Source organism: Choristoneura fumiferana, chromosome 6 (genome assembly GCF_025370935.1).
Source record: "Choristoneura fumiferana chromosome 6, NRCan_CFum_1, whole genome shotgun sequence".
NCBI classification, from domain to species: domain Eukaryota; kingdom Metazoa; phylum Arthropoda; class Insecta; order Lepidoptera; family Tortricidae; genus Choristoneura; species Choristoneura fumiferana.
This window is the reverse complement of record NC_133477.1, coordinates 18,787,185-18,802,481: the sequence shown is the minus strand read 5'-3', so window position 1 is coordinate 18,802,481 and position 15,297 is coordinate 18,787,185. Positions and strand designations below refer to the sequence as shown.

Sequence of the window (15,297 nt, the reverse complement as noted above, 5' to 3'; positions counted from 1 at the left end):
GCACTTCAGTTCGACTGTACTAAAGTAAATATAAATGACTCATTAATGATTTCATTGACGTATGGAACTCAGGGCTTTTAATTATATAGCTATGATTACATACATCGGATAAGATTGTGTTTCTTGTTTATGAATTTTTCACACCATAGCACAAATTCATAAATTATTAATGAAACTATGAGTAGTTTAAAAAAAATCTTAATTATATTTTATTGAATATAAGACAATAATAAACATTATGTTGGTGTAGTGGACTAGAGATTTGACCTATATTTTTTAAGAGTGTGTGCGTCTATGGGGCGTATAGTAGTAGGTATAGTAGGAGACCCACTTGCTCGTTTGCCATCCAATCGAATAATAAAAAAAAGATACCTATGAGGGTCTCAAAGCCGACAGGTATAAAGTAAATAAACGTAGGTACATAAGTAGTTAAAAGTCAAGTTAACATAACTTTTTGGTAAAAGCTTTTTTTGCTACAGCTTTTTTGCTCGCTTTACTAGCATTGTCACCCAATCTACATTTGCATAGATACTAAATTTCAAGTCAATTCCATTAACCGTTGAAGAGTTCCGCCCTGCGGAGACGATCCTGGCCGGACTACCAGGACGTCACTACCAGATTATTGCACGTCACGCAATTAACATAAGTAAGCCGAATTCCAAGTCAATCCGACTACTGTAAGTTGGTCGAAATTAATTAGCAACTACTATTTTTTTTATTTATGACAGTGGAAGCAGTCTACACTTCCACTGAACGTAGATAATAGTTAGTGTTTAGTTTTGTAACTAAGGGACCCCATACATCCCTGTATTATATTATTATTATTTTTTGTTGTATTTTAAGTATTTAATTGTATACTGTAGTTTTTAAGTAGAGTAAATAGCTTGTGAAAAGCGTTTTAAAATGGCGCAAAGTCACCAAATTGAGAAAAGCAAGCCGCAGCTTAATATTTATATAGAAACACACTTGAAGGCTTGGAATGACAATGCAAGTACAGATAAAAAGTACAGTCAGCAAAAAAAGCCTGTATTGGATAGGTATATTTTTTAAAACTTATTTCCGTTAATACCAGCCAATGACTAAATTACGCTAAATATGAGTATTAGAAGCCTTGACCGCTCTGATACATTTGATGGCCGAAATGCTAATTTACCTGCTAATTTAGGGAACTGATTCGTTGGATCTTGGCCTTCGATACAAAACGCCGTTGCATTTGTAGGAACGAAAGAAAAACATTATTCGTAACATTTAAGGCTTAAGACTCACGTCAGCAAGTGCAACAGTTCGAATAAAAATAAAGTAGTGAGATCATGCAGTGTTAAGTACATTGCATGCTAATTAATTTTATAAGAAAAAATGCCGTATTTTAAAATAAAATATTTATTAGTTGAACTTTGAGCATAAAATGACTTTAAAATTTCACTTCCTCAATGAAATTACACAGTATAATGGTAAAGCTAAAGCATTGAACTTTATAGACTCCATGTACAGTCGGTGTCCTAGCATAACCTCGTAAGTCCTCGTGTACTTCACAACGTATAAATCAATTGTAAGAATAACCGCTTAATGTACTTGATGGAGTAATTTTTTTAATGAAATATGAACTTTATGTTTAAGTAAGTAATTTCCAAAATCACAAAACTTTGAATTCTCGGCTCGGTCTGTAGAACTATGTATGATAAAAAAAGTCAGGGCTTACGAGGATAAGTATCCACTTTTCTATGCAACTAGTGTGAAAAAGTGGATATATAAGTTAGGGAACCGACCGTACATACAGAATAACTCAAGCAGTAAATAATAAAACATTAATCACCAGATGCAGATGCAGACCTCAAACATTCGTCACTTACTGACACCCATCTGCTTGCAAGCACACGGCATTAGGAACCGCATTCAGCTATTGCATATTATGACATGCATTGCATTATTAACAAAGATCTATTAGGACCCTTACAAACTACCCTTACAGTTTGTCATCATCATCATAATCATCATCATCATCATCATCATTATCATCATCATCATCATCATCAGTCGGAAGAAGTCCACTGTTGAAAAGGGCGAAGGAAGGAGGGGAAGTTTGTGTTTGTAATAAAGATACACGCTGTTTTAATTAATAAATATCATGGGGCTCTTGACACCATAGTCCCAAATCAAGCAAAGCTAGTGTTATGTGTGTGGCATTATGCTGAGTGGGACCTGTTTAGCGTCATGTATGTCTTTATTTGTTCTATGTTTGTTCCTATGTTTGTTTTATGGCGTTAAATAAATGTATTTTCTTTCTTTCTTTCTTTCTTATGTGTACAGCCAACATCATAAATAAGTGATCACTTTTGTATCTTGTCATTTTAACGTCATATTTGAAAAGCCATACGAAATTGTGTACCGACTGAAAGCGACAAGGTACAAAAGTGATCACTTAAATATGATGTTGAATACTGTGGGAAGCGAACACTGCTCGTCCACTTCGCCTGGGTGTGGTTAGTGTACGACCACTATTTATCGACTCAGAATGAACGACAATAATGCACGACCCGGCTCTACTACGAAGTCCAAATTCGAACTTCGTATCTTACCGTCCCGCTGACGTTAATATTATTTAATACGAGAAAGAGAGAGAGGGACGGTACGATACGCAACGGATAAACATACTTTAATCCATATTAAACACCTTAGACTCTAGAACAAGCATTTGTATTTTTCATTCTGCCCCGACTGGTTATCGAACCCGGGAACTCAAGCTTCATAGTTAGGTTCTCTAACCTCAAAGTCAGGTTCGTCATTTCAAAACGGTTATATAATTTAATAATAATAAATAAATAAATAAATATCACGGGACAATTCACACCAATTGACCTAGTCCCAAAGTAAGCTTAGCAAAGCTTGTGTTATGGGTACTAAGCAACGGATAAATATAATTATATAGATAGATACATACTTAAATACATATTAAACACCAAGACCCGAGAACAAACATTCGTATTTTTCATAAAAATATCTGCCCCGACACGGGAATCGAACCCGGGACCTCAAGCTTCGTAGTCAGGTTCTCTAACCACTAGGCCATCTGGTCGTCGAATTTACGAAGCAAACTTATGTATAAAAGTAGTAAAATTAACTTGAGTTTAAAAATACATTATCTGTAATAGGTGACTGAGTAATAGGTGGGTCTCCCACCTGGTCTATCAGATTCATCATTATCACCGTCTCTATGCGTAGCCCAGTCAGTTTTAACTCGTAGAACACTTGACTCATACAACAATGCGTTATCTATGGCGCTGCATCGATCCGCAAATGATTAGATTATGGAATATTGAAATACGTGCCGAATCCAAACGCCCAAACAGTATCGAACACATCGTTAATAGTAACGGATGAGTTCAGTTTTAATTTATAAAATATAATTACGGAATTTTTCAAAATGGCTCCATGGATGGAATTACCTTATGAGATGGAGAACGTCACCCCGGAAGAAGAGAAAGTTATAAAAAAGTGCTTATTAGGTGGGTAAAGTGATAGTGTTTGTGTGTGTGTGTGTGTGTGTGTTAAGAAGTAATTAATAGTAAATAACGTCGTCTACGATTTTTTTTACTGCCAAGTTTGTTATTTTTTTTTTAACTTTAGATCATATTTTGTTTATTTCTAATCTTGCAAATTAATTCTGTTTCACTTCCAGTAGTCAGATTGTCTTGAAATTTGTATAAAAGCGTAGTTTGGATTCCAATTCAAGTATAATCAACAAAAGTTAAACTTAAGTTAGCAAAAACTTATTAGTTTGCTTTTTGGTTTTTAAATATCAAATTAACGAAAGTATTTTTATACAACATTATGTCAGTTCGCCATCTAACGTTTATCAAGCATTAGTAAATTTGGGGTGCCAGGAAAGTCAGTAAAAATCAACATTTTAATTTTTTTTTTGTAAAATTATAACGACAAATTAGCAAAAATGTAAATAAATTACAATACAAATATTTCATATACAACAATATTACAAATCATAAGGCGGGAAAAACGGGCGGTTTTAGCGTTTTAAAGATATCTGTCACATATTTTTGTTTTCTATTCCAAACACTGTAGCAACAAATTTTATCTCTAAGTTTTATTTCCGCTCTAAAACATTTAAAGTTGGCTAATACGGTAATAAAAAAAGACGAATTGAGAACTTCATCGTTTTTTAAATAAATATCATGGGATACATAAATAAATATCATGGGACACTTGACACCAATTGACCTAGTCTCAAACTAAGCAAAGCTTGTACTATAGATACTAGGCAACGGATAAACATACTTGTATAGATAAACGCATACTTCTTTTTTTGGCATCGTAGGTACTAATATTTCGTGTTTATTTATTTCCAGAACAAAACAGGTCCAACTAAAAAAAAGGTATATTAGGTACAATAAAATTAAATAAGCTAAAACTATAATAAATCTAAAATACATTATATTGAACATCCAAGACCCGAGAACAAACATTCGTATTATTCATACAAATATCTGCCCCGGCCGCGAATCAAACCCGGAACCTCAAGCTTCGTAGTCAGGTTCTCTAATCACTTGGCTATCCGGTCGTCAAACGAAGTTTTGAAGTCAGTTATTTATTACTCAAAGTGACGTAAATAAACGTTACCTAACTAATAAAGATTAGAGATCTTACAGATAAACTGTTTACTGCTGCATACAAAACTTTTGTACGATACCACACAGGACTACAATACAATACAATACAATAACTCTTTATTGCACACCAACATAGTAAGCAGTACAGAGAACACAGGTTCATACTAATAGATAAAATGCATTTAAAATTTCACTTTTGCACACAATATTTTTAAATAATACCCATTATAAACTTATTGTCTATAGAGAGACAGAGCTTTGAAACCATTTTTTTAAATTCCTTTATAGTGTCATGTATTCGAATGTTTTGATTGGGCCTTTTACAATACCTAAACAAGCGAATATTAAGCTTAACAACCTTTGTGCAAGAACGCACTTTGCAGTTAGCCGCGCGGTATAAGCGCGCCATCCCTTTTCAGAGTATCGGTTGAGAAAGAGACGGTGTGCTGAAACCGCGCGGCTAACCGCATAGTGCGTAAGTAGCCTTTTACATTACGAAAAATTCAAAGGTTAGTCTGATTTGTACCCATAATTATCTGCTAGAAGGCATATTTAACAAAAATAAATAATATAAAAACAAAAACCAAACCACTAGGTTATCACGGCTTTTTCAGTAGTTATATAATGCAAGCAAATATTTGATTACATAGGTACCTATGTTTTGTACTTATAAAGTAGGGGTAGGTACAGGCACCAGCACCAATATCTGACACAACAAGCGTGCATAAATATCTGATACGACTCTATTTCTAGGGCCGGAAGGACGTGTCAGATATTTTTGCACGCTCCGCTGTGGCAGATATTAATGCTGGTGACTGTACGTAGTAGTGTCGTGCTAGACAATAATAATGTAAGCTATTAAGACAAACGTGTCAAAGATTTAAGTAAGTACTATTTAAGTACCTAATAATAATATTCATGTAAAAAGCATGTAAACTGTAGCGCGGACACGGTGTTAAAGACGCAAAATTCATTATTTTAAATTCTATACATTGTAGTTAAATTATTCGTATGATCATTAACGAACTAAGCACTGCTTCCCAATTTTTGTATTTATTATGTCAATTAGCTGTTAACTTTCGCCTGTAAAAAACCCAGTGATAACTACCAAATTTCAAGACTCTACGCCCAGCGGCTTAGATTTTGACATTTTATCTCGATCTTGTAGGAATATCGGGATTGAAATTAACCTATGTGCTTTTAGGTTTCACAAGTAAATAGTAGTCATGAGTATTCAGACTATAGGAGTCAGGATAAAAATAAGACACAAAAACAAACAAAATACAAAACATTAAAGTCTCTTTTAAGAGTTAAAGCTTATTTTCCAAAATCTTGAGAAATTTACCAAAGATAGAAAGAACCTATACATAACAACACGAGAGTTTATTACTGACTATTTATATATGTGCAGAGTTATCTGTTTATCAAAAGAGATAGTGCAAAAGCGTGGTTGTAAGATAGTAAATCTCACTCCAACTTGCTCTCAATACCAGATAAATAAACACAAAACCAGTCTTGTCTTATTTTAACATAAATCGATGTAATTTTTGTACAAAGTCGGTTTCGATTTGTGGAAAGTAATTAAAAACCTAATTCTTGACTATCACAGAGATGCACTAAGAAAGGATTTTGTACAATTTCTACGTTATAAAGAACAAGCCAATTTTTTGTTTTACTTTATTATCAAAACTAAGATTTAAACAGTTTAACTCATGATCATCGCATTCAATTTTTATTTTATTTTCCGCTGCAATGTGCACGAATTCAAAATCAATTTATTTTTAAAAATACATTCATATTTTTGGGTCACATAATAACTAGATACAAAAGATCCTAGAACTTTGTTTATTAACGGGACATATGGAACTCTAAGCAACTCCATCATCATCAGCCAGAAGACGTCCACTGATGAACAAAGACCTCTCATTTAGAACGCCACAATGAACGACATCTCGCCACTTGTATCCACTGATTGCCCATAAATTTCGCATTGTCGTCAGTCCACCAAGTGGGCCACTTGTCAACGTTTCGTCTTCCGGTTCGTGGACCATCCATCCATCCATCCCAGCCTTTATACGTCCCACTGCTGGGCACAGGCCTCCCCTCAGAACAAGAGGGCATGGGCCGTAGTTTCCACGCGGGCCCAGTGCGGATTGGGAACTTCGCACGCACGCTCACGCTTTCGTTTGTGCAGGTTTCCTCACGATGTTTTCCTTCACCGCAAAGCTCGTGGTAAATTTCAAATGTAATTCAGTACATGAATTTCGAAAAACTCAATGCGGGCCGGGGTTTGAACCCACGACCCTCTGCTTGAGAGGCGATAGGTCAAACCACTAGGCCACCACCGCACTTATCGTGGACATCACTCAAGGACTTTGCTCCCCCAATCTATTCTTCAAGTGTTTTGGCCCGCTCATTGTTATTTCAACATGCTTTTTTTTCGCACTATGTCAGTGACTAGTTTTTCGGTAAATTTCCGTATTTTGATTGTATCGCGCAAATAAACTTCAAGCATAGCTCTCTCCATAGCTCATTAAGTCTAGTAAGCCTCTTGAAGAGACCAGTAGTCAAAGACCACACTTAAAGCCATAAGTCATCACTGGCAACACACACCAGTCTTAGACTCTTGCTACGTAGGTACGCTAGGCGATATCATAACAAATAAATCACGGGACATGTGATACCAATTGATTTAGGGGCTGTTTCACCATCCATTGATTAGCGTTAACCGACGGTTAAATGTGATGCCGTCTCCGTCTATTCGAACAAAACAAATAGAGACGGCATCACACCTAACCGCCACACAACACACACTAATCAAGGGATGGTGAAACAGCTCCTCAGCCCCAAAGTCAGCAAAGCTTGACGAATAAAAGTATACATCAGATCAGATGAGTAACTACCAACTAGAAAGGTAATAATAGTAAGACATGAAGTACGGGCACCAACGAGATGGATGCATGGCGTACTTAAAACGAAATGGTAGATGCCAGCCGCTTACAACCGAAGTAACAGGAGGTATATGGGGGAGGCTATGTACAACAGTGGGTCTCCTGCTGCTGATATGATTCATGATAATGATGAAAATTTTTGACGGCTATTGGTTAAAAAGGAAGTAGGGTCAAGATTTCACCAATGAAACACATAAAATTCAAAATCTCATAAATCTCTTGTTTTGACATGACAAGTCTGATTTTTTTACTGTAATTAGGTAATTTTATTGGGTATCGCGTGACATATACAGTATTCTTTAAAAATGTGTAGTAAGTCATCAAAAAAATAAAAAGTAAAAAATGGTTTTTTTTTCACTGTGTCCACAGTGGTGTACAGAATGAAACACTACATATTTAACAATGAAACATGAAAACTTATACAATCTGTTTCATAATTTTGGGACGTATTTATGTAAAAGGTTATTAAAAAAACGCACGAATATAATCAAACAGCTTAAATTACTTTAACTTTAATGAGTCTTATTAGGTGTGTCCCATGCGTAAATGTTTCATTGTGGATTACCTATGGTATTTTATATCAACCTCAAAATTTTGCCTACTAAATTGTGCCACTTTAACACTTGATCTAGTCCACGATAATCTACGAAATATGTTTAATATAAAAAAGTATCAAATATATTGAATTTACAACCATAATTTAATGAAAAATCTACAAAAAACTTTAAAATTGTTAATTTCGTATCAATTATACTGAAAAAGCTCCGTAGACACGTGTTCATCCACGTGAGGCCAATGAAAACTGGAGTATAGTGGGGGGTTCTCAAGGGTATCGTTACGCGATATAGTGCACGATCTGGCAAGGTGGCACTTTAGAAATATCGCAATGTTTCACTGTGTACCTAAACTTCATTGTTGGACACGTGACCCTACATGTGAATGCCGTCTTACTTTAACTATCAAAGCACGGTCCAAAGATATAATCTTGCTCATTTTGGAATTTTATCCTATGTAATGAATCTTATCATGAAGAATGATTAATGTGACTATCAGATAAGATTTAGCAATCTAGCCTTGAATAAAACTATTTATCTGTCATAAAACGCAAATAATATACAATATAATAGGAAAAGGTTTGAGTTTCAACATTCGTAGAATTTAAACTGGTGAAGTGGAATTTGTGTGTTTATTTAGGCTCTCTATGGCGGTATATATGATAAATTTTATAATTAATGTGTAATATTTCAACAAATGTATGGGTCTGGACAACCTTGTAAGTAGTTTTTATCACAATTTTAGGTGAACGTAGCACCCTCGGTACACTTTGAATATTGAAACGAAAAAAATCATGACAAATTAAAAATTATATTCGTGTTTCTGCAGTAGGTATACGCAATTGCTTGCAATGCAACTGACGTGGATACCTCTAATAAATGTCAAAATGTTATGGGCTTTTATTGAAGTGTGTAGCACGCGAGCTTAAGATATGGATTAAATTGCATTAACATGAAATTTTTATGCCCGTGATAATAACAATAAATTATCAATAAGATAACAACAGTTTATAAATGGATAATCCGACCTATTTTCTAGTGCAGTTGAACTGAAAACATCACACACATATCTAAATGTCACGCAACAAATACAACACAACGAAAACAAAAACTATTGCTCAAAAATCAACTACTTATAACTTATATAAATAAGGATTACTAATGTATGGGCAAAAAACTTTTCCCAAAGTATCACATCCCAAAATATTATCATTTGGCAAAAAATCATTTGCTAAAAACCACTTATCGCAATTTTACAGTTAGTAAATTATTTTTGGCAAATTATTGTTTCAAAAAGAATTACTTAGTCATGTTTCATATTACCAAGTATTATTTAGTCAAATGTATCGTTTGGCATAAAGCACTCTTCGCAAAATATGGCATGCCATAATAACCTAATTTTCTGGTAGCAGATCGTTTCTGTGGGGGACGCAGTTCTAACCTAACCTAACCTACTTTTCTGATAGCAGTTCGATTCTGTGAGGGACGCAGTTCTAATCTAACCTAACCTACTTTTCTGGTAGCAGTTGGTTTCTGTGGTTGGTTCGTGTGCGAAGTGTCATTTTGTACAAAAATTTTTTTGGAATATAATATTAGCCAAAAGAAAACATTTGCTTAATAAACGTTTGTCATAATAAAACTTGACAATGTAAAATTATGCCAAATGAATAAAATGCAAAATGTGAATATGCTAAAGATTCGTTTGGGAAATGAAACTGCGATAAGTTGTTGGGAAGTGAAATTTGGCGAAAAATATTTTGCCGAAATGGCAGTACACCTTTAAATAAATACAAGGTAGTTCAACTACTAGGTAGTTTCCTTTGGTCTCCAGTTGTGTCAACCAGATGCTTTTGTTAACCTTTTAAGAGTCTATAGACCAAGGGCCCAATGGACCCAGGGTATCGAAGTGAAATTTGATAATTCAATTCAAATATTTGATGGTTCATGGGAGCGAAGCCGTGGGGTTAAGCTAGTTTGTTGTTGTATAATATGTTTAACGTGAATAACATGTTATTAGAGTACATTAACACTTAAGCTGTTTAATATAACTATTTTATCAGTGATATGGATGATCAACGATAAATGAATTAATATTGACGTATTATTGTTGCTTCGGTGATCAACTTCCAGATAAGTTTATGAGTATATTATCAGTAATACGAGTATAAATTAAGTGCTAATGTACTAGGAAATATGAACTCGTCCAGTAATTATGTGCTTAAAACGGAGTGCAAAGGTTCGTACAGTTTTAAAGTATTTATTGACTTACACAATATATACATATATTTTAGACCTTAACATATAGAGAACTAAATGAAAATTGCGTACATGCAAACTTTAAAAGAGCAACGCACTGGCCCCTACACTAGGCACAGCCTGTCTCGTAGGTGTAGCCAATTCTCTAGTGAAATTACATATGTATAGCGATGCGAAACGTTGAAAAGGTCAGCAGATTAAAAGTACTAACAAAATAAATATAAAGATGGAAAACCCGCAAAGAGGGTGAAATTCGAAAATCAAAAATTAACATTATCAATAATATGAAAGACAAAATATATAACAACGTAATTAAAATAAAGCGCGCCAAGCTAATTATATACCTCGTTAAAAGTAGCAACGGGCAGGTCATATAGCACGGAGAACAGAATTTGGCCGTTGGGGTCGAAAAGTTCTCGAATGGAGATCGTGCATCGCAAGCGCAGCGTAGGATGTCCACAACGAGACGGATGGATGACCAAAGCCGCAGGTTCACGGTGGACGCAGGTCACTTCCAACCGAAACAACTAGAGGTCTATAGGGGAGGCCTACATATTTCCAACAGTAGACTTTCTACGGCTGATATAATTAATAATGCTAATGATGCTGTACTAATTAAAGTGTTAGTAAAAAAGTTTGTCGTTAATACAAGTTTAATTTCTGACCGTAACTTTTAAAGCCCGCTTAATGCATTGTAATCGGAATTGTTAATCATTACCAAATTTTAAGTAGATCCGATCGTTAGAAGTGGATAAAATTTGACTTGCAAGATTTGACGCGAACAAATAAAGATTTGCAAGTAGGTGAAAGCTTTTTTGAACATGAAACTACCATGAGACTCACTCATTTTACTTAAATGATATCAACATCATTTTAATACAGGTAAAATATTGTAAAAAATTAGAGATGCGTCACAAAAAGAAGCGTCGGTGTCTGATAACAGTTAACTAACATAAACTTAACAGGCGTTGATGATAATAGGGGTTAACTTTCTTATTTGAGAATTCCCCATTATAGTCTTTATAAGTTGAATGAAGACCATCAGATGAGCGATAAGAAATCAAGGACTGAGATGATCAGTAAAGTCTAAAAGATGAGAAAGACATCATCAATATTTTTTAAGTATTTAACAAATAGTATAGTACAGTGGGTGTCGTGTCGTATCGGGAAGTCAAACAACTGACTGAAGACCGTGAATGGCGGTTACTTCACCGAACAGAGCGTAGCTCTTAAATTTAAAAAGTAGGTAGTCACTAATTTGATTCTTTAGGCTATCATAGAACTTTTTCATCATATGCTATTTACGTCATTAGATAAGCATTGTTAGAAACAAATTACTTGCTATGATAAGATTTCACAGTGGCCCAGTAGGAAAATTAATTGATTGATTACATTTATTAACCACTGTTTTTTTAGCAGTTAAAGTTTTTTGCAACCTGTTCCTTATTTTTTTTTCTTCTTCCAGGCTACACGAAATCTTTCGTGAAATGTGGGAAAGCAGGCTACGTCATGCCCGGCGCCTTCAAAAAGCATGCTGAGGCCATTTATAACCTAGAAGTCAGGCCTGACGACATATGGGTTGTCACATTTCCAAGATCAGGTGAGACAGGATATGGTTGGATAAGGATAACAAACGCTTTATGATTGATTGCTACTGATACAGACGTATCGTTGAAACTATAAGTCGCTAAGCACACTATGCGGAAGATACGCCAATGTTCTCTGGCTGATTTTACGTCGGAATATTTCAATTACTTAGTAATTTGTCGAAATTATGTCTTGTTTTGCCATGCTATTTCAATTACTTAATAATTTGTCGAAATTACGTCTTGTTTTGGCGTTATAAGACGCGAGAATTCGGTTGGTGAATAATTTTGAGTTTTGTTATTGCACATAATTTAAGAAGGTCAGATCAGCTGCCTGAGATTGCGATAATTTCTCAGGATTTTTAACGAAATTAGGCTTTTTTGCGGACTTTTAAACGGATAATCAGATAACCGACGAGCGCAGTACCCTCGGCAATTTTTTATTTTGCGCCGCAGAATTCCTGGTAAAAGCTTTTTCTTAAACTACCTTCAAATTCCTAAATGAAACTTTATTTTCTTTTAGCTATGACGTCTCTATTTCCATTATGTATCGACGATTTAGCGTGACAGACCGAAAACATTATTGATAAGTCAGTCATACCATTATCTTTGGTTACTGATATGATCGTTAATACTTACGTACTTAAAAAAGTGCTGTGTTAACTACTGACGCAATGTTACTAATACTCGTTTTTTTTTGCGTTAGATTACTCCGGATGGATTTTATTACATTTTATTACATAGTATTGTATTGTTTTGTCTAAAGATGCGTTTCCACCAATAATGTACGAGGATGTGTTACGATGGGGTACACTACATAAATACGAAAAACGAAATTCTGAAAGTCGGAATGACGAACTTCAAAATACCGATTTTTATAATTCCGAATGTTTTAAAACTCCTAATATGACTATTCCGATTCTTCATAACTCCGATTTTTATAAATCCGAAAATTAAAAATACCTAATGTTTAAAATTACGATTTTCAAAATTCCGAATTTTAATAGCCGAACAATAAGAAGTCCGACTCAATAATAATCCGAAATATCAAAAATACGAATTCCGATTACTAAAATACCGATTTTAAAAATTCCGAATATCATTACACCGATCAATAATAAATCCCGACTTATTAACTTAAGCTATGTAGGTTAGATTGGCCTAAAACAGTATTTACTGTTATTGATTTTCTGCGGAGCTCCTATTCCGCGCAGTTATGACGCTTCGCACCTTGTCGCAATTTTAACCTAACCTAACCTAAGTATGCAGGTCAATTTATCTAAATTGATTGATATTAATTCGAGATTCAAAATCAAGATTCCGATTATTAAAACCACGAAGTTTATTTTGCCGAATGTCATATTTCCGAATTAGCGATGTCATTTCGGAAAATTGATAATCGGAATACTGTACTTCGGGCCAATAACATTTCGTGCTTTTCATTCTTCGGAATTTTAAAAATCGGATATTAAAAAAATCGATATTTTGAAATTCGGAAAAATAAATTTCGTGTTTTTAAGTAATCGGAATTATATGTCTTAGGAATTGTGAAAATCGGAGTTTTGTAAAATCGGAATTAGCAAATTCGGAATAAAATATTTCGGAGTATTTGGGTGTTCCCGTTACGATGAATTTGTTTTTCATTAAGAGAAGTCTCTTCGTTCCATTCTCCATACAAACGTAGTCCGGTCTCATTTGAAAACTAGGCAACAGAAATAGATGAAATTTCGTAAGTATGGACTAGACGTAATTATCTATGCCTGTGGTTTTTCAGATTTTCATATAAATGTGTAATATCAGAATGACAGGAGCTCAAAAGTCGACAAAAAAAAGATGTCAACTTTGCACGAGAATTACAGACTAATAAAGCATTTTTACAAAAATCTAAAAAACCACAGGCATAGAAAATATAATGAATATCTTGATTGTAAAATATCATTGATATCTGTGCTATACTTTTCGTATAATATGAGGACAACGAAACCCAAAATTCAACCGCTCAAATCTTGAAATGCCTATCTCGATATAAATTACGGACGTCGTTGCGGAAGGCATGGGGGGGACGGCTGCGAGCGCTTATGTCACGAGCGATAAAGACAGCAATATCCCAAACGAATACCTAACGCGGCCGCGCGGCCGGCAGGGAACTTCTCTAATAGAAAGAAACGCTTTATTTACCTCGCCTCGCTCTTGTGTATAGATGTACACAAACACACAAGTCTAACACAACAATTTCCTCCAGAAGGAATCGTCCAGCCAATACGCCCATAAGCGACTCCTCAGGGTGGCAACCGACTGTGCCCTCCTGATATCAGTAACCGATTCCACGCTTTTAAACTTAAAAGCGTGCACGAAAACAGAATTTGAGAATTATAATTGGTTGGATAGTTCAATATTCTAAAGAATCTTGTCCTGTAAATAAACTACAACGTTTTGTCTTGCTACCTTATAACCGCAACCGCAGCCACTGTTGTTGCAAAGTAACAAAGCAAACAAATATATAAAAAAGTGGAGATTTTTCTTCGTGTAAGCAAATAAGTTTTGTCCTAAGCCATGTTTCTCTCTTTACAGGCACAACGTGGACACAAGAAATGGTCTGGCTCCTAGAAAATCATCTGGACTACGAAACAGCTAGAGAAAAACCATTACACGAAAGATTCCCAATGCTAGAGTAAGTAATTTTTTCAACCATCATTGGATTGGCAGCGAACCTTCATGACGCCTTTCTCAAGTAAATAATGTTTTCATACAATTTTTTACACAAAATATCCTACTGTTTGGTATTGGATCAGGATAATTTTTTGCTAGGCTAATCTAAGGCCAATTTTTATTGCAATTAGGATGATGATAAATGCTTGTCAAATCCCGAAACCAAAACCGCAAAATCTAGAGGTGAAATTTCGTACACCGTAACGTTCTTACGACGTAACAAATGAAGATCACGAAATAATTGATTAAGTAATCTCATGAGAATTCAGTGAATTCCAAGGATAGCGGGGCTGTCATAATTATCAGCCGTAAAACAACGTTGAATGACATCACTAGAACATTGTCTATACAACAATTTGGCCCGATTTGCTAGAGAACCGAAATTTACACCGTTGTTTACATAGCGCATCGTTCAGGGAGAGGTTAAAGAAATTTGGCTTGACACTGACACCTGAGGCGACACTGTGTCCGCTTTTATTTATGTTTTATTTGTTTTATGTTGGATTTAATGTGAATAATTTTTGTATTTATTTTCATTCTCTTTTGAGTATTTCTGTTTTTTCACTTTACCGCACGTAATTTTAACTGGCTGCTTATACTCTATATAATAAATTGTCTT

At 34.8% G+C, this 15,297-nt stretch overlaps 1 protein-coding gene across 1 annotated transcript; it reads left to right on the top strand.

The window, feature by feature from the left end:
* Nucleotides 1-3,356: 3,356 nt before the first annotated feature.
* LOC141428509 (sulfotransferase 1C4-like) lies at nt 3,357-14,644 on the top strand. Its single transcript, XM_074088502.1, has 3 exons — nt 3,357-3,503; nt 11,849-11,983; nt 14,541-14,644. The coding sequence occupies exons 1-3, from the start codon at nt 3,422-3,424 to the stop codon at nt 14,642-14,644; spliced, it is 321 nt and encodes a 106-aa protein (XP_073944603.1). The 5' UTR covers nt 3,357-3,421.
* Nucleotides 14,645-15,297: the final 653 nt, after the last annotated feature.